Source organism: Salvelinus alpinus, chromosome 27, assembly GCF_045679555.1.
Source record: "Salvelinus alpinus chromosome 27, SLU_Salpinus.1, whole genome shotgun sequence".
Lineage (NCBI taxonomy): Eukaryota > Metazoa > Chordata > Actinopteri > Salmoniformes > Salmonidae > Salvelinus > Salvelinus alpinus.
Genome location: NC_092112.1, coordinates 27,204,895 through 27,230,123, shown reverse-complemented (window position 1 = coordinate 27,230,123; position 25,229 = coordinate 27,204,895). Strand labels below are relative to the sequence as shown.

General features: G+C 45.8%; 1 protein-coding gene across 1 annotated transcript in view; it reads right to left on the bottom strand.

Annotated features, from left to right (window-relative positions):
* Window positions 1-4,641: 4,641 nt before the first annotated feature.
* Window positions 4,642-25,229, bottom strand: part of LOC139556270 (mannosyl-oligosaccharide 1,2-alpha-mannosidase IA-like) — a 180,134-nt gene continuing 159,546 nt past the window's right edge. The window contains exons 8-12 of the mRNA XM_071370004.1: window positions 21,823-21,938; window positions 19,081-19,300; window positions 17,368-17,540; window positions 13,067-13,182; window positions 4,642-7,715 (exon numbers count right to left, since the gene is read on the bottom strand). Of these exons, the coding sequence (XP_071226105.1) occupies window positions 7,583-7,715; window positions 13,067-13,182; window positions 17,368-17,540; window positions 19,081-19,300; window positions 21,823-21,938 (758 nt within the window). The 3' untranslated portion in view covers window positions 4,642-7,582. The remainder of the gene's footprint in view (window positions 7,716-13,066; window positions 13,183-17,367; window positions 17,541-19,080; window positions 19,301-21,822; window positions 21,939-25,229) is intronic.

The following is a 25,229-nucleotide window of genomic DNA, read 5'->3' as shown; positions in this document are numbered from 1 at the left end:
GCCCACCCTTATAGCTGGCACACTATCTGGGGTCTGTCAGCAAGACAAGTGTGACTGTCTCATTCCTCCATCTCTTCCATGGATGGAACAGCTCACACTGTGCCCTGACACACAGCTCTCTCCCCACTCATCACATTCAGAGGGGACAATTAGCTGAAGTCTGGTGAATCTGGTGATCATTACTACTGGCACCACCATCTATCTCGCTAACTGGAGAACTGTGTTAGAGTGGAACTTTTAATATTGGTTAAAGTGGTATTGTAAGGAAACATACTTCTGTCTGTCTCTCAGTACCCTGTTCTCATTTGCAGTCAGAGGAGGACTGATTGTGAGTTGTGATCTGAGCTCGTGACTCCACTCATTTTGAATGTACATTGCCACGCACCCTGTCTATGGCCCTTGTCGACATAGATGAGGTCATTGCTAATTGATGCCATGATAGAGCTGCAGACTCAACTCATCCAATTAACACATCACTCCAATAATTGATTGGGCTGAAACAGCACATGGGCGGACATGGCCAAATGAAAGTTGTGCTCAGAACATCTTCCAGCAGAATGTTCTGCTTTGGTCCTAATAAAACATAAGGTCTCCCTGTCTCTCATTTCTCAGCACATTATAGCAGAACAGTCATCAAATATTAAGACATGAAAAGGCATTTAATTTATCTGTCAGGCACCAAGGTCTCATCAACTGTCTCTGTTCCCTGTTGATTCCTCTTTTCTCTTTCGGGTCCCTTCGGTAATCTTAGTATGCTGTCCTCTAGAGCACAGGGCAGAGGTTCAAAAAGGCACGGAAGCTAACACAGATGGAGAGAGCCCTGGGGTGTTTTAGTACCCAGGATGCTGTTTAGGATGGATCGTGTGCCCTGGAGGGAGTGTGTGTGTGTGTATGCATGTGTGTATGTGTCCTGCAGAGACTGGAAGGCTGTGACGGATTATATTAGGCGCTCAGAACACAGGAAGAAGATGAAAACTGTAATATTCATAGACAACAACAGAGACAGTAAAGCACAGACCTCTAATAAAACACTGACAGTTACTTCACACGTATCCCCAAGTCCCAACACACAAATCCCCTACCTACATGAGAGCTGCCTGCCAGGCAGCATGAGTCATCTCAATGTGCATAATCTTTTTATTTCCCCCACGTCGTCCCAATAATCTGCTGAACTCTATTAGCTCTCTCAGATCACTGCTGTGTCATGGTGTGAACTGAGCCTTAGAGCACCTCAGAGAGAGAGAGAGAGAGAGAGAGCATGTCACTCTGGTCTAGATACCACACAGTACACACTCCTCCCTCAAAAAACAACCTCCCTCCCTGTTCCTCCCCACTCCTTCTCGGAGCCTCATCCAATGGGAACGCCACAGGAAAGCATCCTCGGCTTCATCCCAGACTCAGTGGGACACGGGCGGTAACCTGACAACAAACACAGAATAAGCTCTATGCTGATTTGCATAAAGGAAAAAGACATTACATTTTTGACTTCTTCAAAAAGCGATTTGCAAATAAAATAAAATACACATTCAGCAGATGATATATTGAATGTCTCTCTGGGTATTTTTTATTTAACCAATATTCAGAACATGGAGAAAATTAAAGAGAGTGGCTTCCCTGGTGGCTCTGATCTGTAGAACAGTTATACAGTTATAAATCAAATCAACATTTAGACTGCAGAGTAGAGAAAGGAGAATGGGTATCTGAAAAAGGAGAACTGGACATCATCAATAAACTGAAGAAAGTCTCAAAATTCACTTGTATTCACTTAACATCAACTAGTAAAAATAAACAATACAAATGAATTGGCTAGTCAAGCACAGGGGTGAATCCAACCACCAGCCTAGCATAAAATGTTTGTTGTGTCTCTTTTCAGAACCATTTGATTGCTCACATCAGGCCTAAAATAATGCATTTCCAATATACTGTATCAGTAGTAGGATGCCGGTTAATCCCCTCTAATGCCTGCAATCCCGGTCAATCCCCGTAGCTCCAACAGCTGTGTGACTGTGGCTCCCAGATTAGAGCACTACCCATGGAGCGGCATCACACTGATGCATAGCAGCCCCTGCTGGAGCACAGTTCATTTCAGCCCCGCGGTGTCAGTGATACTGCATAAACATATTTTTCCCTCCTGGGCGAATGTTTAATGAGTGTTTCAATTCAGAGGTTCACCTCTCCAGAAAACACACAAAAACAAACAACAAATAATAGAAAATGTGTAGAACAACAGACATTGAGGTAGACACATCGTCAGCTATAAATATCAAGTATTATGGCCAAAGAGAAATTTAGTTGGTCTAGGTTGGAAATAGTTCACTTTACTGAACAAAAATATAAATGCAACATGCAACAATTTCAAAGGTTTTACTGAGTTACAGTTCATATAAGGAAATCAGTCACTAGAAATAAATAAATTAGGCTTTAATCTATGGATTTCACATGACTGGGAATACAGATACCTTAAAAAAAGTGGATCAGAAAACCATTCAGTATCTGGTGTGAGACATCTCCTTCGCATAGAGTTGATCAGATTGTGGTCTGTGGAATGTTGTCCCCCTCCTCTTCAATGGCTGTGCGAAGTTGCTGGATATTGACGGGAACTGGAACACGATGTTGTACACGTTGATCCAGAGCATCCCAAACATGCTCAATGACTCACATGTCTGGTGAGTATGCAGGCCATGGAAGAACTGGGACATTTTCAGCTTCCAGTATTTGTGTACAGATCCTTGCAACATGGGGCTGTGCATTGTCATTCTGAAACATGAGATGATGGCGGTGGATGAATGGCACGACAATGGGCCTCAGGAACTTGTCATGGTGTCTCTGTGCATTCAAGTTGCCATTGATAAAATGAAATTATGTTCGTTGTCTGTAGCTTATACCATAACCCCACCGCCACCATGGGGCACTCTTTTCACAACGTTGACATCAGCAAACTGCTCAAACACACGACAGCATTTCACGTGGTCTGTGGTTGTGTGGGCAGTTGGACGTACTGCCAAATGATCTAAAATGACGTTGGATGCGGCTTATGGTAGAGAAATTAACATTCAATAGTCTAGCTCTCGTGGACATTCCTGCAGTCAGCATGTCAATTTCACGCTCCCTCAAAACTTGAGACATCTGTGACATTGTGTTGTGTGACAAAACTGCACATTTTAGAGTGGTCTTTTATTGTCCCCAGCACAAAGTGCACCTGTGTAATGACCATGCTGTTTAATCAGCTTCTTGAAATGCCACACCTGTCAGGTGGATGGATTATCTTGGCAAAAGAAAAATGCTCACTTACACGGATGTAAACTAATTTGAGAGAAATAAGCTTTTTGTGCGTATGGAACATTTCTGGGATGTTTTATTTCAGCTCATGAAACATGGGACCAACACTTTATATGGCACGTTTAATATTTTTGTTCAGTGTAGCGATAGACAAAGTCCCTCATAGCTATTACTGTGTATTTCCTGGTTGTGCTGCCATCCTGTGTCCTTAGTTCACAACTGTATACAGTACATTACCTAGCTTTAGATGGACCTCAATTCAATTTATTAAGTGATTATTAGAGAAATAGCGAACATTTATATTATTGGACTACATTTCCCTGAACAATTAATATTCCATTGGCTCCTAAGAACAACGCTTACAAGCTTACATTCTGACTATTTTGATAAAAGTCACCTTGTCCGAGAGAGATTTTCATGGTTATTAAAACCTCACGCCACGGTAAGCCTAGTAAAACTACTGGAACCATTTCTCTTTTTGACCGCTAGGTTTTATGGGTGTTATGACACCTCCACTGCGGGGCTCTATTCCAAAAGGTAGGTTTAACAGAGCAAGTGAAATGTGATCATACAGATCACCCATATATCGCCAATGATGCTATTTAGGCCTATATAGGATTTGATGTAATTGTTTTTAATAACCTGCCCAGGGACTGCTGTTGAAAATTAGCCGGCTGGCTAAAACCGGCACTTTTACTGAAACGTTGATTAATGTGCACTGTCCCTGTAAAAATAAAAATAAACTAAAAACTAAAAGCTATCGTTTTATTTAAACTAAAATAGACAATATCTAGTTCTAGGGTTTCAAGCTCTGATTGATTTCAAATTAATAATGTATATGTATTCACATCTCCATCTCAATCAAAAATCAAATCAAACGTCATTTAAAGGGCATTTAAAGTTTGATTTGATTTAGTCCTATTCTTTAACTTATATTTTTGATTGAGATGGAGACCTGAAGCCAACATAGCAATTATTAATTTGTAGACAAACTGCAATTAAAGCCAGACTAAGTCAGTGGCACAGATGGAACTATCCAAGCAGATAGCTTTTGTTGGCACAAAAAAACTAACACTGAAAGGGTTTTGATACTCTTCTGCCACCTAGTGGATAATAGCTATACACACAGTTTCACTTGGAAGTGGTTTGGATCCCAATCATTACAAAATGACAGATAGAAAATGAAGCCAGGTCGGCAGTCAAATCTAAGGTTTTCAAGGAATTCTGAGTGTGTGAGAGTGAGACAGTCCTGAACAGCCTCTGGTAATCACATATTGATCATCAGACACATTTGACCTGGTCATGGAGCACTAATATAATTGATGTCAAGAGGTCATTTCAGAATGAAAACACCAAAAATGCTTGATATTAAAGATTGTTTTATTCACAATAGAAGTGTAACAAATATAGTTTATGAAACATTTTGCTGCTCATTAATATCATTTAAGCTCATAAGATTTATATAAATGTAGAATGGCATATTTGCCAGAATGGAATATTTACATTTCAATAACAAACCACACACAAAAAAACAGAACAGAACAATTCCTCACAAAATTAAACTTGCATATAAACCAAAATAAACTATGTGCAATGGAATGATTATCAGCATTATTGTACCGTTTACATTTTTGAGGTTGTTTCACAAAACCATGAACAATAGATTCACAAATAAAAGGCATTGTAATGTGAGAGATCATCAACACAATATTCAACCACAAAGTCACTTTGAAATGAACAGCACATCTTCTAGTCTGCATATCTGAAACAAAGATGAAAGGAAATGGTTCATATGTCATGTGTTAGCATTTTACAGCGACTTGAAGTTTCTCAGTATCACTACGAGTAATCTCTGCTGCTCCCTAAAGCTGCAACAGTCAGGAGAAACACTTAGGCTCTCAGACAGTGCAGAGATGGTGAATGCAGCAATTTCATATCTACAGTGTATCACAGTGTATAGTGACGCTCTTCCCTGGAGCCGGAATGGCTACCGAACTGAACTAGGTGGTAGGGATGTAAGCCTACATGGATATCACAGTTTCCCTCATTAACATTGCTTCCTCTAGTAAGATAAACAGGTATTATTATTATGTCTTAAAGAATGCTATAGAAAGCAGAGTTTGGCTCCAGTAGTGGGCAGATATCAGCATCTCAAACCTCTTGTCTGGTCAATCCTATAATGTAAGAAAATGACTTCAACCATGATGAAGGCCCTTCTTCAAGACCTCTTGATCCTACCCCGTTTATTTCCAAATAAGATGTACTGTATGTGGACATCAGTGCCCCCTGACTGTGAAAGATGTACACTACAGAAGAACAGGACCACGAGACATTGTTTCATACAAATCCGCTCCTCTTTAACTTTGCCTTTATGATGAGACAACAGAGCGGTTTGATGGGTCCTGTGGTCACCTGAACATCCATTTCTGAGTGTCCATAAACTTCCATGTTCATAAGTGTGTTGGAGTGTGTACTTCTGAATACGATATGCATGTACAGTGTGACCACTTCGATGTATTTATCATCTTGTCTTTATACAGTATTCAGCATGTATATATGTATGTTCATATGTGAGTAACAGCTTCCTCTGATCGGTACCACCAGAGCCATATATTTTAGAGAGTTGGGCAAACTGTACGAATTTGGAATATTTCTTATTCTAGACATTCCGTTACATATCATTATTTAAATATTCCCTATGTAACATTAATGGGGAACTAACATGGCTGCCATAGAATGTTGAGGTGTCATGTAAATGCCTCATAATGCAGGAACCTCAATGTTCCACCTCTTTAAATAGATTGCTCTGGGTACCACAACACATTGTTTCAGCATTTTGTGCAGTCCAGAAGAAAGGAACAAAAAAAAATTCTCAACAAACAAATTGAGAACAACAAAAGGTCAAATAATCTTCAGTTCACATTTGATGGTACATTCATACGATGCATTCGTTACATATGATTGACTACCAAATTCTTGGTCTGATTCTGCCCTTGTCTCCCCCACACTGTCTCCCTCCCATCTCCCAAATAATCCACCTAAACAACAACACAGGGCCCATTCTCTCCACAGTACCACCTAGGTGCCTGATCCAAACCTTCCTTCCTATGTACTATGGAATAAATTAACAGCAAAGGAACTATTTTACATCACATGGATTAATGTCTCTACCACCTGTAATAAAGGAACAAACAAACAAAGAAACAAACAAAGCACATGTCAACTTTGTCAATTAAAAAACAAAAGGAACATGATGATGGGGGTGGGGGTGGGAAACAAAGCTCTGACAAACAGACTAGGCTGAATGAATTGATGACATGTTGGTAGAAGGAATGAACTCTACTGTCCACACGTTCCATACTTCAGGAGGAAGGGAACAGATAGATGGTCAACATTTCTACTTCTTTAAACAGAGGTTGTTCTCAGTGCAGGTCTTTTCCCATCAAGGTACTTCATCTCCTTTAATACTGTATGTGGACCTGCTACACTCATCTGACTGGACTGGTGTATTACTGGTGTTCAACACTAGATGTCAGTGTGGTAGAGGAGGTGACTAAGCACTCAATCAACAATGCCATCTGAACAATGTGGTACCTACCTACCGGTTTAAATTAAAAACCTTGCCATTTGCCTGAACTGCTTATTTGATAGACCATATTAGACTGAAAGGCACTAGTTAAGATTTGACTCTCAAGCAGTTGAGAACCAAGCTCTGGGTCTTTAACAGAAATCCACCTAAATGGTCCATTGTTAAAGTGTGACTAAAATCATACTTACGATAAGAACGACACAAATGTGATATGTTGATTGACATTGATCTATTGTCAGTCACACCCACAAACACATACCCCATATGGTGGAAAGAACGAAAGAAAATAAATGACAAAGCTGTCTTCAAATCAGTATGGCTTTTTTTTGGAGTGACGGCAAATGTTACAGCGCAGAGTGTCCTGTTCTCCTCACAGAGGAGTGTAGATTTACAGCACTGGGAGGGAGGGGAGCATGCAGACTAGCTTTACAAGATGACAAGAGGAGAACTCTTGGATGAGGTGGTTCCTCCCAGTCCCCAGTAGGGGGCAGTCTGCCTCTAGAGAGGCAGGCAGCCGGTCCGGTTCCATCTGGTCTGGTCAGGGACTCCAAAACAGGAGAGTCCAGTCTGCCAGGGAAGCGGCCTGCCTGGGTGAGCTCCACCCATGGTGGGGGAGGAGTAAGAGACAGTTCCGTCCACTGCTCAGAAAGGGAGGGGGCAGAGGAGTTTGGTGGTGGGAGGGGTCAGGTCAGGGGGTGATCCAGGAGGACCACTCTACTCCTGCTGGCTGGGCTTGTCTGTGTCTGTCATCTCCTTCTTAATGACAGGGAGGGGGTGGGCCTCGGTGTTGAACACCCAGTGCTCCAAGGAAAGATGGTCATCATCAGAGAAGAGCAGGTACAGGTATCTGAGAGACAGAGAGAGAGGGAGAGACACAACTTAGCTCAAACACTAATATGTGATCAACAAAACACCACTTATTTAAAACAACAACCTCAAGTCCTAGTTGAGTTCTGACTGATGCAATCATTAACAACATCTACTAGATGTCTGAGAGTGTCAGAGACGGCGGTGGGCCGAGGGTGGTCTCACTAAGACACGTCCCAAAACCAACTCAGGGAACAACCAGTTTAGGAGGTCTCCCATGCCAATATTTCCCTGCCAAGCTTGGGGAGAGCCAAGCCAACAATGCAAATCAATGAATAAATAAAAATGACAAAAGACTAAACAATTTCTGTTTCCTTTGGCAGAAAACAGCAGCTTGGTCACCGCATGCCAAAAGATATTGCGCTCGGCATTAAGTTTTTGCGAGTGAACCGGTCGCAAATCAAAAGTTGATTCCAGAACCAACGGTTGGGGGACGAGTGGAGGTGGATCTATACCCTACACGTCCTTAATCAGGTACAGAGGTGACACTCGTTGGAACCGGATTACGCCATGCCCACCCAGAGTCCCCACGGTGACCTTGCGGACACCACTCCATGTTCAGAGAGATTCAAAGAGTCAATCATGGACACTCATGACAGTTGTGGCTGCTTCACGTGATGTATTGTTGTGTCTACCTTCTTGCCTTCGTGCTGTTGTCTGTGCCCAATGATGTTTGTACCATGTTTTGTGCTGCTGCCATGTGGTGTTGCTACCATGCTGTGTTGTCATGCGTTGCTGCCATGCTATGTTGTTGTTTTAGGTCTCTCTTTATGTAGTGTTGTGGTGTCTCTCTTGTCGTGATGTGTGTTTTGTCCTATATTTATTTTTTTCATCCCAGCCCCCGTCCCGGCAGGAGGCCTTTTGCCTTTTGGTAGACCGTCATTCTAAATAAGAATTTGTTCTTAACTGACTTGCCTAGTTAAATAAAGGATAAATAAAAATAAATAAAGATGGAGAATGAGACAGAGCGAGAGAGAAAGGAGAGGTGGTGGCTCCAGATGTTACAGAGGGGGATGATTAAAGGCCGTGGGTGGGAGAAAGTCCAGGCACTCCTCCCAACAGTTAAACCAGACCCGACCTACCAGATCAAGAAACAGCTAGGGGGAGGAACATTGAGTCCATCACAGTCAGTGAGCCCCCAGTGTTCTCAGAACTCAAGTGATTACTCAAAACGCAAAGCCCCATTGCACTACACTAGGAATGATGAATAAAACAAAAATAACTCATTAAGTCATAGCATAGCATCCCTCTTTAACAGTATCCCGTGTCCTAATACTGGGAACAAAATGAACATCGGGAGGGCTTTTGGGCCCCTTCATGTTGACAAGTGCTTAGCTTTTGATCTGGGGGAACTTGTTAATGCAGTAGACCACGGCAACAACAAGCCCACAGCGCAGTCCACCACCCTGGGAGGAACGGGAGGAGACAGCAAAGCAAACAGACATACACTGTTTTCAGAGTCATCATTGCTAATGTGACCTCACTCTGAGAGGAAGGAGGAGGAGCCTGGCTATGAGGCAGAAAGAAATGGAGAGAAGGAGAGAGAGGAGAAAGGAGAGGGGAGACAGGAAGAGAGAGGGTGAGAGAGGGAAAGAGAGGCAGAAAAAAGGGAGTGGAAGAAAGTAGGGAGTGAGGGAGAGCCGGTGCCTAATAGATGGATTTTGCATCAGTAAACAAGGCATTTGAGGAGGCCTGGGATCTGGAGACCCTATTCGCCAAATTGCATCACTTTCCACCACCATTAAATACTACAGACGTTTGAACGGTTCTATTAAGAGGTGGGACTCACACAGCGTTTCATAGCAGCATCAGTCAGAGAGGCAGATTAGCCCAGGGGTTTGACCACAAAAGGAAAATAAACACCAACATCAAAGTGCTGCACAGTTATTAAATGCACAGGAGGGTGAAAACATATTTAACTTTTCTGTTCAGCAAGTCTCCCTCCCTCACTTAGCCTCTTACTCTTACTCTAGCGCAACCTTGAACCTATCGTCTTTTCCTCTCTCCCCGGGTCCCCCTTTCCATCTCTCTCTTCATCTTCCTACCTCTCTTTCCCTTTCTTTCTCTTCCTCTCTCCTGCATGCAGCTTGTTGTTATCTCACTGAGTCATGGTGACGTGGCTGTGGCTACCGTACCTAGCCTCGGGGCAGAGCAGAGCCAAGCAGGGGAGGGACACAGAGCAGAGCCAAGCAGGGGAGGGACACAGAGCAGAGCCAAGCAGGGGAGGGACACAGAGCAGAGCCAAGCAGGGGAGGGACACAGAGCAGAGCCAAGCAGGGGAGGGACACAGAGCAGAGCCAAGCAGGGGAGGGACACAGAGCAGAGCCAAGCAGGGGAGGGACACAGAGCAGAGCCAAGCAGGGGAGGGACACAGAGCAGAGCCAAGCAGGGGAGGGACACAGAGCAGAGCCAAGCAGGGGAGGGACACAGAGCAGAGCCAAGCAGGGGAGGGACACAGAGCAGAGCCAAGCAGGGGAGGGACACAGAGCAGAGCGGGGACACAGAGCAGAGCCAAGCAGGGGAGGGACACAGAGAAGAGCGGGGACACAGAGCAGAGCCAAGCAGGGGAGGGACACAGAGCAGAGCGGGGACACAGAACCCATGACCTCTCTATAAGGTCACACCAGAGTGCTGTGACAAGGCTCCAACAAGAGGGGAGCAAAACACCACCACTGACCCTCAATAGAAACAAAACACCACTGATCCTCAATAGAAACAAAACAACACCAATGAAACAGAAACCATAGAGTGGGGGGTTGATGCTCTCTCAGACCAGGATTAGACTGTAAAAAAGACAGAGAGCCATCTATACACCATTCTATAGTCCATCTACTCCTCAGGCATTGTGCTCTTATCAATGGTGAAAGTGGAGAGGAGACAGTTTCAGAGAGACAGAGAGAAATTGAATTGAATTGAAAGAGAGAGAGAGAGAGACAGACAGAGAGAAATTGAATTGAAAGAGAGAGAGAGAGAGACAGACAGAGATAAATTGAATTGAAAGAGAGAGAGAGAGAGAGAGACAGACAGAGAGAAATTGAATTGAAAGAGAGAGAGAGAGAGGGGGGGGGGGTGGTATAAAGGGCTCAGTAAAAGCGCTCTGTCTGCCTGCCTGCCGCCTCCTCTTATCTATCTCTGTGTGTGACTGCTGCTATCTCTGAGAAGACTGCTGAGGTCCCTGTAGTCCACAGCACACTGCCTGCCTGTCTGTCTGTGTGTCTGTCTGAGCCGGCCGTGACAATACAATACACCCAGGACGTCAGTAGTTTCTCCTCAGAGGCCCGCAGGCACAGCACAGACAGAGGTGAGTACTCAGTGGGGGAAGGACATTATTCTACTTCTGATCTGTTTTGAAGTGTTCAAACAAACTGAATGTCGGGAATAGAACATAAAGAGACGTCTGTGATGAAATTCTAGGGCAGATCTTAGATGTCATGAAACGGTGTGGGTGTCAAACTCATCCACACACGATAAGATGAAGATAACTGTCTAGTTGAGGGGGAGGAATATTCTTGACCCCACCTGTCCCATTATATTTAAGAAAATCGAATACTGTAGTTATTCAAGGGTAGGTTCTGGGGGAGGATGTAGGATAACAAAATCATGCCAACAAACCTGATGTATTTTTATCACATTTATATTTTTATCTAATGGACTAACAATCGCACTTGACTTTTTTCCCACTCTTACTAGCTCGGACTATGCTGATAACTACTTTATTGAGGAAAACTGTACTTACTTCAAATCAAATCAAAGTTTATTTGTCACATGTGCCAAATACAACAGGTGTAGACCTTACAGTGAAATTCTTACTTACAAGCCCTTAACCAACAATGCAGTTTTAGAAAAATACGTCATGAAAGTATTTACTAAAATAAACTGAAGTAGAAAAGAAAGAAAAAAGAAAATAGAAAAATAACAAATAATTAAAGAGCTGCAGTACAATAACAGTAACGAGGCTAAATACAGGGGGTACCGGTACAGAGTCAATGTGGAGGCTATATACAGGGGGTACCGGTACAGAGTCAATGTGGAGGCTATATACAGGGGGTACCGGTACAGAGTCAATGTGGAGGCTATATACAGGGGGTACCGGTACAGAGTCAATGTGGAGGCTATATACAGGGGGTACCGGTACAGAGTCAATGTGGAGGCTATATACAGGGGGTACCGGTACAGAGTCAATGTGGAGGCTATATACAGGGGGTACCGGTACAGAGTCAATGTGGAGGCTATATACAGGGGGTACCGGTACAGAGTCAATGTGGAGGCTATATACAGGGGGTACCGGTACAGAGTCAATGTGGAGGCTATATACAGGGGGTACCGGTACAGAGTCAATGTGGAGGTGATATACAGGGGGGACCGGTACAGAGTCAATGTGGAGGCTATATACAGGGGGTACCGGTACAGAGTCAATGTGGAGGCTATATACAGGGGGTACCGGTACAGAGTCAATGTGGATGCTATATACAGGGGGTACCGGTACAGAGTCAATGTGGAGGCTATATACAGGGGGTACCGGTACAGAGTCAATGTGGAGGTGATATACAGGGGGGACCGGTACAGAGTCAATGTGGAGGCTATATACAGGGGGTACCGGTACAGAGTCAATGTGGAGGCTATATACAGGGGGTACCGGTACAGAGTCAATGTGGAGGCTATATACAGGGGGTACCGGTACAGAGTCAATGTGGAGGCTATATACAGGGGGGACCGGTACAGAGTCAATGTGGAGGCTATATACAGGGGGTACCGGTACAGAGTCAATGTGGAGGCTATATACAGGGGGTACCGGTACAGAGTCAATGTGGAGGCTATATACAGGGGGTACCGGTACAGAGTCAATGTGGAGGCTATATACAGGGGGCACCGGTACAGAGTCAATGTGGAGGCTATATACAGGGGGTACCGGTACAGAGTCAATGTACGGGGGCACAGGTTAGTTGAGATAATTGAGGTAATATGTACATGTAGGTAGAGGTAGTGACTATGCATAGATAATAAACAGAGAGTAGCAGCAGCTAAAACATGTGGGTTGGGGGGGAGACGCTGCAAATAGTCTGGGTAGCCATTTGATTAGCTGTTCAGGAGTCTTATGGCTTGGGGATAGAAGCTGTTAAGAAGCCTCTTGGACCTAGACTTGGCACTCCAGTACCGCTGTGATATGTGGTTGTTCCACCCAGCCATCTTAAGATGAATGCACTAACTGTAAGTCACTCTGGATAAGAGAATCTGCTAAATGACTCAAATGTAAAGGCAAGGTGAAAGTTGTAATGCTCGATATCCAGATGCCTCTATGCAGAATGACAGTGTGTGACTAGAGGGTCTTACTTGAGTGTCTCGGCCAGGTAGAAGCTCTGCTGGACGTCATCATGGTTGGGGCTGGAGGCGTAGACGTCCCGCACTCCACTGTAGCCCCCCTCCACACGACAGTGCTTCTCCAGAGCCTGAGAGACACAGAGAGAACAGACAGTAGACGGGGGACAAGAACGTGAGAGCGGAGGGAGAAGTGTTGAGCTGACTCTGTTCTTATGTCAGTGTGTTGGAGATGTATGCACGGTGCTAGCTAGTTGCTGAGTAGGCACATTTCAATTCAGTGTGGCTGCTCTGCCTGGGGGTGGGGGGGAAGAGGAGAGGAGGGGAGGCTGCCTTAGGCACAATGACTCAGGGAGAAAACAAGGCTGATGAGGAAGGGGCTGGGGCTGCAGCGTTCACACATCCAGTCTGGCTGAACAAGGTGGAGGTACAATATCTGCAGGCAGGTAGAGAGGCAGGCTGATTTATGGCTAACACAAGGCCCATCATAAGTAATCTCATGTCATTAGTGGATACAATTACACAGCTCTGGGATCTGGGCAATCAACATTGCCACTGTTCTGTTCTGTTGCAGCATGGCAATGATACAGCAGACGGGAGAGAGCGAGAGAGAGAGAGGGAGAGCAAAAGAGAGCACGAGAGATAGAGAGAGAGAAAGGAAGAGTCTCAGAGGTTTTGGAGACTCCTGCACTCAGAACTAGCCATACGTAGACCTGAATGAGTCTACAGATCACAGTGAAGAGGGGTCTATTGGAATGCAGAGGCCTTTTCACTGTGATTTCAGGGGAAGTCTCTTGTCAGTGGAGGTTAAGAAGGGACAGAGTGACACAAACATGACAGGAAGGACTGTGGTGGGATAGTTATGATGGATGATGGGTACTGTAGTTTAGGCTTGGGTGGTATACTGTGTATCGGGGTATTTGTAAATAGCCACGGGAAGATTTTTTAATACCGGACAATTTTCAATACATTTTAAATAACTGCAGTCAACTCGTGCAATGCGTTAGGAGATAAAGCAGATCGCGTTATTACTTAGTTCCCCAACACAGTTGAGTCAGTCACGTGTTTGTTTGTAAATAGCACAACAGGAGAAAGCGGGGGCAGGTGAGTCCAGCTGTGTATTGTTTTAAATTGAAAGTCCACAGTGTTTTTTTTCTTCAATAGAGTGATCAAGGACGTGCAACTATAGTTTTCCTTCACAGGAAATACATTAGAGCAACACATTCGATATAAAATAACTTCATTTTCATCAGATGACAATAGAAGCGCCACACTATTTGGCTGGCAGCCACACAAGAAAATAAGCTTACAATGAAAAAGCAAGGTCATTTTAGAAAAAATGATGCATGGACATCGTAGTTCAACTGTTCAGGCCAGAAAGAATGTAGCCAGCTACATTTCCTAATGTTTTGCTTAAGTTAATCTTGTATTTTAACAAAGAAAAATAGGCTGGCTACAATGAGAAAAGTAGTGGAGAAAAGTAGCTACACATCAGTGGTAGCGCTGTCTGCTGATATACTACACATCAGTGGGAGCGCTGTCTGCTGATATACTACACATCAGTGGGAGCGCTGTCTGTTGATATACTACACATCAGTGGGAGCGCTGTCTGCTGATATACTACACATCAGTGGGAGCGCTGTCTGCTGATATACTACACATCAGTGGGAGCGCTGTCTGCTGATATACTACACATCAGTGGGAGCGCTGTCTGCTGATATACTACACATCAGTGGGAGCGCTGTCTGTTGATATACTACACATCAGTGGGAGCGCTGTCTGCTGATATACTACACATCAGTGGGAGCGCTGTCTGTTGATATACTACACATCAGTGGGAGCGCTGTCTGCTGATATACTACACATCAGTGGGAGCGCTGTCTGTTGATATACTACACATCAGTGGGAGCGCTGTCTGCTGATATACTACACATCAGTGGGAGCGCTGTCTGTTGTAATACTACACATCAGTGGGAGCGCTGTCTGCTGATATACTACACATCAGTGGGAGCGCTGTCTGCTGATATACTACACATCAGTGGGAGCGCTGTCTGCTGATATACTACACATCAGTGGGAGCGCTGTCTGCTGATATACTACACATCAGTGGGAGCGCTGTCTGCTGATATACTACACATCAGTGGGAGCGCTGTCTGCTGATATACTACACATCAGTGGGAGCGCTGTCTGTTGATATACTACACATCAGTGGGAGCGCTGTCTGTTGATATACTACACATCAGTGGGAGCGCTGTCTGTTGATATACTACACATCAGTGGGAGCGCTGTCTGCTGATATACTACACATCAGTGAGAGCGCTGTCTGCTGATATACTACACATCAGTGGGAGCGCTGTCTGTTGATATACTACACATCAGTGGGAGCGCTGTCTGCTGATATACTACACATCAGTGGGAGCGCTGTCTGCTGATATACTACACATCAGTGGGAGCGCTGTCTGCTGATATACTACACATCAGTGGGAGCGCTGTCTGCTGATATACTACACATCAGTGGGAGCGCTGTCTGTTGATATACTACACATCAGTGGGAGCGCTGTCTGCTGATATACTACACATCAGTGGGAGCGCTGTCTGCTGATATACTACACATCAGTGGGAGCGCTGTCTGCTGATATACTACACATCAGTGGGAGCGCTGTCTGCTGATATACTACACATCAGTGGGAGCGCTGTCTGTTGATATACTACACATCAGTGGGAGCGCTGTCTGCTGATATACTACACATCAGTGGGAGCGCTGTCTGCTGATATACTACACATCAGTGGGAGCGCTGTCTGCTGATATACTACACATCAGTGGGAGCGCTGTCTGCTGATATACTACACATCAGTGGGAGCGCTGTCTGCTGATATACTACACATCAGTGGGAGCGCTGTCTGCTGATATACTACACATCAGTGGGAGCGCTGTCTGCTGATAAAATGCCCGTTAGTGAATTCTTATCCGAGTTCAGAAGTGCAACTGAAGCACAAAATGAGTCTGAAACTGAGCAGAAATGACAAGAAGCCTTTTAGATCTGTGTTTACAAAACGCAGCAAGATATTTCTTATACGTTTTATATTGTTTTGTGTGTAAACACAAAGCCTAGTTTAACTTGGTATCTAAGTAAGTGCCTCAATTAATAAGACGATGGGGCGTCATATTGTCTTAGCTTTCTGACGTGTTTGAGAAGTCAAAGCCTTTTGGATGAGTTCCTCTGTCCAGTGTCTGTTCTTTTGCCCATCTTGATATTTTATTTTTATTGGCCAGTCTGAGATATGGCTTTTTCTTTGCAACTCTGCCTAGAAGGCCAGCATCCCGGAGTCGCCTCTTCACTGTTGACATTGAGACTGGTGTTTTGCGGTTACTATTTAATAAAGCTGCCAGTTGAGGACTTGTGAGGCGTCTGCTTCTCAAACTAGACACTCTAATGTACTTGTCCTCTTGCTCAGTTGTGCACCGGGGCCTCCCACTCCTCTTTCTATTCTGGTTAGAGCCATTTTGCGCTGTTCTCTGAAGGGAGTAGTACACAGCGTTGTACGAGATATTCAGTCCTTGGCAATTTCTCGCATGGAATAGCCTTCATTTCTCAGATCAAGAATAGACTGACGAGTTTTAGAAGAAAGTCCTTTGTTTCTGGACATTTTGAGCCCGTAATCGAACCCACAAATGCTGATGCTCCAGATACTCAACTAGTCTAAAGAAGGCCAGTTTTATTGCTTCTGTAATCAGAACAACAGTTTTCAGCTGTGCTAACATAATTGCAAAAGGGTTTTCTAATTATCAATTAGCCTTTTAAAATGATAAACTTGGATTAGCTAACACAACGTGCCATTGGAACACAGGAGTGACGATTGCTGATAATGGGCCTACGTACACCTATGTAGATATTCCATTAAAAAAAGCTGCCGTTTCCAGGTACAATAGTCATTTACAACATTAACAATGTCTACACTGTATTTCTGATCAATTTGATGTTATTTTAATGGACAAGAAAATGTGCTTTTCTTTCAAAAACAAGGACATTTCTAAGTGACCCCAGGCTTTTAAACGGTAGTGTATAACTTTATGATCTGGATTGACTATCTTTGCAATTCGTTTATTTTCGTTTGCATATTTAGCTAGAAGCCGCTATGCAAATTCACTATTACCTGTGCAAATTTTGTTAGCATTTTGGTAATAGACGGCCAACAGGCTTTTTTTGGCGACCACTTGTGTACTAAGTCGGTAATACAGTAAATCCCGAGGTGAGAGAAGGACGGTATGACGATATGAAAATCTGGATACTGCCCAACCCTACTGTAGTTCTCACCTGCACGGCCTCCCAGCCCCACTCCCTGTACTTAGGGTCGTGGGTGAACCTCCACATGTACATGTAGGTCTCGATGACCTCTGGCCTCAGGATGAAGTACTTCTCGTTCTGCCGCGTGGCGATGGCCTCCACGCCTCCGTCAAACCTGAACGCCTCCGGGCCCAGCTTCAGGGCTATGACACGGGAACAAAGGAAGAAGACAACATGTCAACATAAAACCCAGCTCTAGGGGAAAGTAAAGGACACAGAATGTCAAGAGAACCAAAAAAACTCAACCTCAGTTCCTGGATGGAGCATGAACCCATGACATCATTTCACAGCCAAGAGACCAGAGACCAGATTATGAGAAAAGCAAAGTTCAAAGGTAAAGGGAGTTTGCCACGTGATTATGTGACAATTAACAGGGTTTAGGCCTATTGTTATTTCCTGTAATCCCTGTTTGATGAGAACTAGCACCTATACACACAGCAGGCAGTGACTCAGCGGGGGGTAGGGGGAGAGGATGGAGGTGGGTTGGAGGTCGAATGGGGGAACAGGGGTGCTGTGGAGTTAGGCAGGGCCAGGGGATTACGCTGCTTCATAGAACCGTATTTTAATCTAATCTAGCGATGTCCTCAGCCAGTTCTGTTGATAGTAAATTGATAGATAGTGATGGAAGAAAAAAATTGATAGTTGCATATCGGCATATAATCTTTTACGATATAGCGTATCGTTTTGACAATATTGCAATATTATTTTTGCACTAGTTTGCTGTACCTGCACCAAAACCCCCAGTATTTTCCCTTCATAGCTTGTTCTCCATCTTCTTTTGAAATAAGGAGCCAATTCATTTTCAGAACTTCAATTTATATGACTGATCAAAATTCATTTTATCATAGCTCTCTCTTGTCCTTCTGCACCAAACACATGGTGAGCAATATATTTGGAACATCGAATCACAATACATATAGTATTTGTACGTAAGTATCGTGATAATATTGTATTGTGAGGTCCCTGGCAATCCCAGCCCTAATAGATTTCCTGATGGTCAATCCGGACCAGAGGAAGTGAGAGAGGAGAGACCCTCTGACTCAGACTAACCTGGCTGACACTATGCTCTGTCTACCCAGCAGCCCTTCTGGCCTCAGAGAGAAACCAGGCTCAACGGCTCCTGAAGAGGAGTGTGTCTGTGTCTGTGTGTGTGCGTGGTGCGTGTGTGCGTGCGTGCGTGAGTGAGTGAGTGAGTGAGAGAGAGAGACAGTGAGTGTCCGGTTGTTGACTCAATCACCTCCTTTTGTCTAGGATTCAGAACTAATACGGTCTCACCTGGGAGGGAGAGAGTTTTAAACTAAAAAAAGGTAAGGCCTTTAGAGAGTAATGCCAGGTACTATGATCTTGCAGAGCGGAGCTACAGTATTAGGTTTCTATGACTGAAACCATATCTAAAGGAGGTATATGAAACAGAGAGACACTTTACAGAGAAGGGGTAAGCAACTCTGGTTCTGAAGGGCTGCAGTGTGTACAGGATTTTGTTCCAGCCAAGCATTAACTCACCTGATTCAACTAATCACAGCCTAATCTGAAGATTAGCTGGACTAGTTGAATCAGGTGTCTTCAAGCAGAATACAAACAAAAGCCTGTACACACTTGGCCCCCGTTGCCTACCAGTGCTGTGTAGAAGGAGACACGGAGACTGATGTTCCCCAGACGACGGGGTCAGTCAGTAAGACTCACTGGTGCGGGCGTAGGACTCGTGGCAGGTGCGGGCAATCTCTGAGGCCTGCTCCATCTGGTGACCCGTCTTGTCCTCGGGCGCTCCGTCCGCCCCCAGGGCGATCATGCCCCCGGCGAAGCACGTCAGGTGACCCATCTTGTGCTCCAGCAGCCCGCCCTTCCACTCAGCGATGTACATCAGGCCACCGCTGGACTTTCTTATCAAACTGGTCTCAATGGCCTGGAAGACAATGACAAGAACGGAAGACAGATGAGCACTCTATCCACTCCCAGTCCCAGACAAGAGCCATTCCCCTGCAAATGGAGTAGACCCTTCCGGAACATGAATAACTACTGCCCAAATAGCATTGTTAAGCTTGATGAAGCTGCTGTTGCAGGAAAACTAGGGGTCCGAGCTGGTCACCAGCCACTGTTATTTATTTTCTGGGGCGGCGTGGACTCAAAGTTCCTATTTGTCCTTGACATTTACACATACACACAAGGGCCACTTTACCCAGAGATATCCTCAAATGGCAGGCGTGTCCCACCCACAGCGAGACATGACACCTTGAGGTGTCATTCAGAACAACGGGTGGCCCCTCTCTCCCACTAGCCACACAGCAGGTGTCCAATACGGTACCATCCCATGACTGACAGACAAAACAAAGTTATTACAGAAATAATGGGCCATTATTGATGTAGAGAGAGATATACAGTGGGGAGAACAAGTATTTGATACACTGCCGATTTTGCAGGTAAGTAGGAAAACCTGCAAAATCGGCAGTGTATCAAATACTTGTTCTCCCCACTGTAAAACTACCTTTCAACAGGGAATAAATAACCGCAGCTAAGACGAGTCGACGGCATGCTGAAACGCGACACTATTACAGGTGCATTCTCTGATACGCCTAATTGATCATCGCTTCATTTGGAATATTTCTTTTCATATTCATTGGGTTTGCTTTTCTCCTGCTGGGGGAAGACCTAAGAAAACGAAATATGGCAACTCTCCTGAGAGTAATGACATTTTTAAAAGATGATTCAGATCTGTGCTTTTGCAGTGACATCATGTAAATGGGCCGTGTATAGGTGGCTGGGCTTTATACGCCACGATCCGCCTCAGAAAACCAGCTGATTAATATTCCCCTAAGCTGGCTATTTCATTTCCTTTGGTCTCTTTAAAGGCAGCCTATATTCTGTTTAGCAACAGCACGCCTGACAGACAAATAGACCTGGGCTGGGTCAGTACAGGAGCAGATAGACAGAGGCAGACAGCAGCACATCTTGTTCAGCTTCTCTTCTCATTGGGGGGGGGGGACAAAGAGACAGAGAGACAGAGAGAGAGAGAATGTAGGCCAGGCCGGCACTGAGGCGAGGATGCCAAGGAGCCATTAATAAGAGAACAGCGTCTGTCCTAACCGCCTGCCTCACAGTCTGCCTGACCCAAATAGAGGATGGCATGGCGTGGCCATGGGGACCCTCTCGCTGTGGGTGACCTGCTTGTGGTGATGGCAGGCGGACGGACGGGCGGGCGGGTAGATAGGCAGGTGTGGTGGGGAAACGAGGCTGTCTGGGAGGGGACTTGAGGAGGGAGGGTAATATCCTGGAGTAGTCTGGGTCCTTGTGGACCTCTGCACAGAGAGAAACATCTTTATCTCCCACAGGACAGGCTGCTTGGCTCTAATGAAACAGAGAATTGAGCTAGCAGCAGTCAGAGCCCATTCCACCAGACAGAGCTCTGAGTCTGGCTGCCCCCCCATCCACTGACAGCCTCCTACTTGAACTATCTCCTGTGGAGTGCAGTTTGTACTACACTCAGAAATAGACAACTCCTACCTGGCGTAGCATGCTTCAAATTCAGACTCCAACCCATACTTTTATTGATTTCTGACTCTGACTGTTCACAGTAATGGAAGAAATGTAACTGTTGTTGACACACAGACAAAAGCTTTCAATTGAGGTCGAAATAGCATCTTGACAAGGTATAGTCAGTGCTTCAGATAGTGCTGGTACTGTAGCCATTAATCTCAGTAAGACAGGAGAAAAGCTGAGGAGAGAAGACAAGAGGAGAGGAGCGGAGGGGGAGTAGAAAGGAGAGGGGAGAGGAGTAGAGGGGGAGAGGGAGAGGGGAGGGGGAGTAGAAAGGAGAGGGGAGAGGAGTGGAGGAGGAGAGGGGAGAGGAGTGGAGGGGGAGTAGAAAGGAGAGGGGAGAGGAGTGGAGGGGGAGAGAGGAGAGGGGAGATGAGTGGAGGGGGAGTAGAAAGGAGAGGGGAGAGGAGTAGAGGGGGAGAGAGGAGAGGGGAGAGGAGTGGAGGGGGAGTAGAAAGGAGAGGAGAGAGGAGTGGAGGGGGAGTAGAAAGGAGAGGGGAGAGGAGTGGAGGGGGAGAGGAGCGGAGGGGGAGTAGAAAGGAGAGGGGAGAGGAGTGGAGGGGGAGAGAGGAGAGGGGAGAGGAGTGGAGGGGGAGTAGAAAGGAGAGGAGAGAGGAGTGGAGGGGGAGGGGAGAGGAGTGGAGGGGGAGAGGGGAGAGGAGTGGAGGGGGAGAGAGGAGAGGGGAGAGGAGTGGAGGGGGAGTAGAAAGGAGAGGGGAGAGGAGTGGAGGGGGAGTAGAAAGGAGAGGAGTGGAGGGGGAGTAGAAAGGAGAGGGGAGAGAGGAGTGGAGGGGGAGTAGAAAGGAGAGGGGAGAGAGGAGAGGGGAGAGGAGAGGAGGGGGAGTAGAAAGGAGAGGAAAGAAGAGTGTCGGCTAGGTTTCTGGAGGGGTTTACCTGCAGAGCTTCGTAGTAGAGCTTCTTGCCCTCCTCGTCTGTCTTGTCCGACATCAGCCAGGCCTTGAGGAGGTACTCATAGAAGCTGTCTCCCAGGCCGCCCACTGACACATGATCTACAGGACAGACACAACAGATTAGAGGATCATGCTGGGGTCTGGCTAATAGACCTACTCTCATCCCGTTAGCACCCCCCCACCTCCTTCCTCCCATTCCCTCCCTCCTTCCTTCTTCCTCCGTGGCCTGCTTCACCTTAGGATGATGTATGGCCCAATGATGCTGGCCATAATCTCACCACCCTCGAGGCTGATTACACAGGAAGGTGACCCCTAAATGCCTGCTCAGCCTCAGCGATAAAGGGACGTGTCTGGCATAGGCCAGGTCGAGGGGACAGGGACGGGAATGGGGACAAAACCCAACAAAGCTACAACAGTAATGTGATTAGACTCCTTTGATGGCTGATGTATTGAAGATGTATGCAGAGGAGAGATTGTCCTTCTGATGAGTTTATCAGCTCCCCCAGGCATGTCGCTGTCACTGTGCGTGTGTGTGTGTTTGTGTACACCTGTAAGCGTGTGTAAAAGAGGGAGAATGTGAATGTGTGCACATCTGTCTGTGACTGATGTAGTCTGTGCATTTACATGACAGAGAATGTGTGTGTGTGTGTGTGTGTGTGTGTGTGTATCGAGCAATACCACAATGTGATAAAAAGACCGAGGGTCTGTACACACAGAGACATTCAGTGCGGTGAGGGGCTGTGCACACAGAGACATTCAGTGCGGTGAGGGGCTGTACACACAGAGACATTCAGTGCGGTGAGGGGCTGTGCACACAGAGACATTCAGTGCGGTGAGGGGCTGTACACACAGAGACATTCAGTGCGGTGAGGGGCTGTGCACACAGAGACATTCAGTGCGGTGAGGGGCTGTGCACACAGAGACATTCAGTGCGGTGAGGGGCTGTGCACACAGAGACATTCAGTGTGGTGAGGGGCTGTGCACCCAGAGACATTCAGTGCGGTGAGGGGCTGTGCACACAGAGACATTCAGTGCGGTGAGGGGCTGTGCACACAGAGACATTCAGTGTGGTGAGGGGCTGTGCACACAGAGACATTCAGTGCGGTGAGGGGCTGTGCACACAGAGACATTCAGTGTGGTGAGGGGCTGTGCACACAGAGACATTCAGTGCGGTGAGGGGCTGTGCACACAGAGACATTCAGTGTGGTGAGGGGCTGTGCACACAGAGACATTCAGTGCGGTGAGGGGCTGTGCACACAGAGACATTCAGTGTGGTGAGGGGCTGTGCCGGTGATGGGGTTGTACTCTCCTGTCCACTTCACCACTTCACCATCTGAGGAATGAGTCTCCAGGGTCTGGGAGAGAGCCCCAGCCAAGCCACTATGTTTGTCATATTGATTGTCATGCCCCTCATACATATGCATATGTCATTAACAGCCACAGAGTTGTTTGGGAGATGGAGATGAGACTCCAGCAGGAATAAAGGCGACAGGACAGAGCGCCAGAGGTAGGGGTTTAGAATGTTGCCTTAGCCCTTATAGGGGCTGTCGTTTCTGGCTAACTGGGGTCGTTTTGGGCCTGTCTGACTCAATGCCATAAGGGTAAACAGGTCAGAGAGGGAACACAAGGTCAAGGATCTGATCATGGCTCTATCTGATTGACAACACACATTAACATAAAAAATATGAGCGGGAGAGGCTGTGGACCTGGATAACAGGTTGATTGTGTGTGTCTGACTGAGGTTGCTGGGAGAGACATGGCGGTGGCAGGTCCTCTCCAGGCTGCTGACTGACACCTCTGTGTAGGTGAGTTGGGGACGTTATCACATCCTGAGTATGAGGTGTGTGGAGGTGTGTGTGATAGCTTGTGTGTGTGTGTTGTGTGAGTAAGTGTGCATCACCTGGTAGACGTCTAGTGATGGCTGTTCAACAGTTTGATGGTCTGGTATGAGAAGCTGTATAACAGTCCAAACACCTGGTAATAGAAGCTGTTCAACAGTCTGATGGTAATAGAAGCTATTCAACAGTCTGATGGCCTGGTAATAGAAGCTGTTCAACAGTCTGATGGTCTGGTGATAGAAGCTGTTCAACAGTCTGATGGTAATAGAAGCTGTTCAACAGTCTGATGGTCTGGTAATAGAAGCTGTTCAACAGTCTGGTGGTAATAGAAGCTGTTCAACAGTCTGATGGTCTGGTAATAGAAGCTGTTCAACAGTCTGATGGTCTGGTAATAGAAGCTGTTCAACAGTCTGATGGTCTGGTAATAGAAGCTGTTCAACAGTCTGATGGTCTGGTAATAGAAGCTGTTCAACAGTCTGATGGTAATAGAAGCTGTTCAACAGTCTGATGGTCTGGTAATAGAAGCTGTTCAACAGTCTGATGGTAATAGAAGCTGTTCAACAGTCTGATGGTCTGGTAATAGAAGCTGTTCAACAGTCTGATGGTCTGGTGATAGAAGCTGTTCAACAGTCTGATGGTAATAGAAGCTGTTCAACAGTCTGATGGTCTGGTAATATAAGCTGTTCAACAGTCTGATGGTCTGGTGATAGAAGCTGTTCAACAGTCTGATGGCCTTGTAATATAAGCTATTTTTTAGTCTCCCAGTCTTTCATGCACCTGTACTGTCTCCATCATGACTGTGGGCCATGTCATTGGTGTGATAGGATGTCCGTCATGTCTGTGGGCCATGTGATTGGTGTGATAGGATGTCCGTCATGTCTGTGGGCCATGTCATTGTTGTGATAGAATGTCCGTCATGACTGTGGGCCATGTCATTGGTGTGATAGGATGTCTGTGGGCCATGTCATTGGTGTGATAGGATGTCTGTGGGCCATGTCATTGGTGTGATAGGATGTCCCATGTCTATGGGCCATGTCATTGGTGTGATAAGACGTCCGTCATGACTGTGGGCCATGTCATTGGTGTGATAGGATGTCTCTCATGTCTATGGGCCATGTCATTGGTGTGATAGGATGTCTCTCATGTCTATGGGCCATGTCATTGGTGTGATAGGATGTCTCTCATGTCTATGGGCCATGTCATTGGTGTGATAAGCCGTCCGTCATGACTGTGGGCTATGTTATTGGCAGCTCCACATAGGAAGATGTGAAAGTCAAGCAGCTACTTGGCTCAGAGGGAAACTGTACTGCACTGACTAAATTCAAACATCCCATCAATAACAACAACAGCATCACCAGAGCTTTGATAGGCTGTCTAAACTGTACAGTGACTGAGAAACACAGAGACACTGAGAACGGCAAGACCATTTCTATGAGATCACCCTCAGGTGGTTCCTGTCTAATGTACAAGTAAACACCGATCACAAGTGACCTATATGTAAAATATCCTCAGGTGGTAAATGGTCCGCTGTGAACCTTTCTATTTTAGGAAA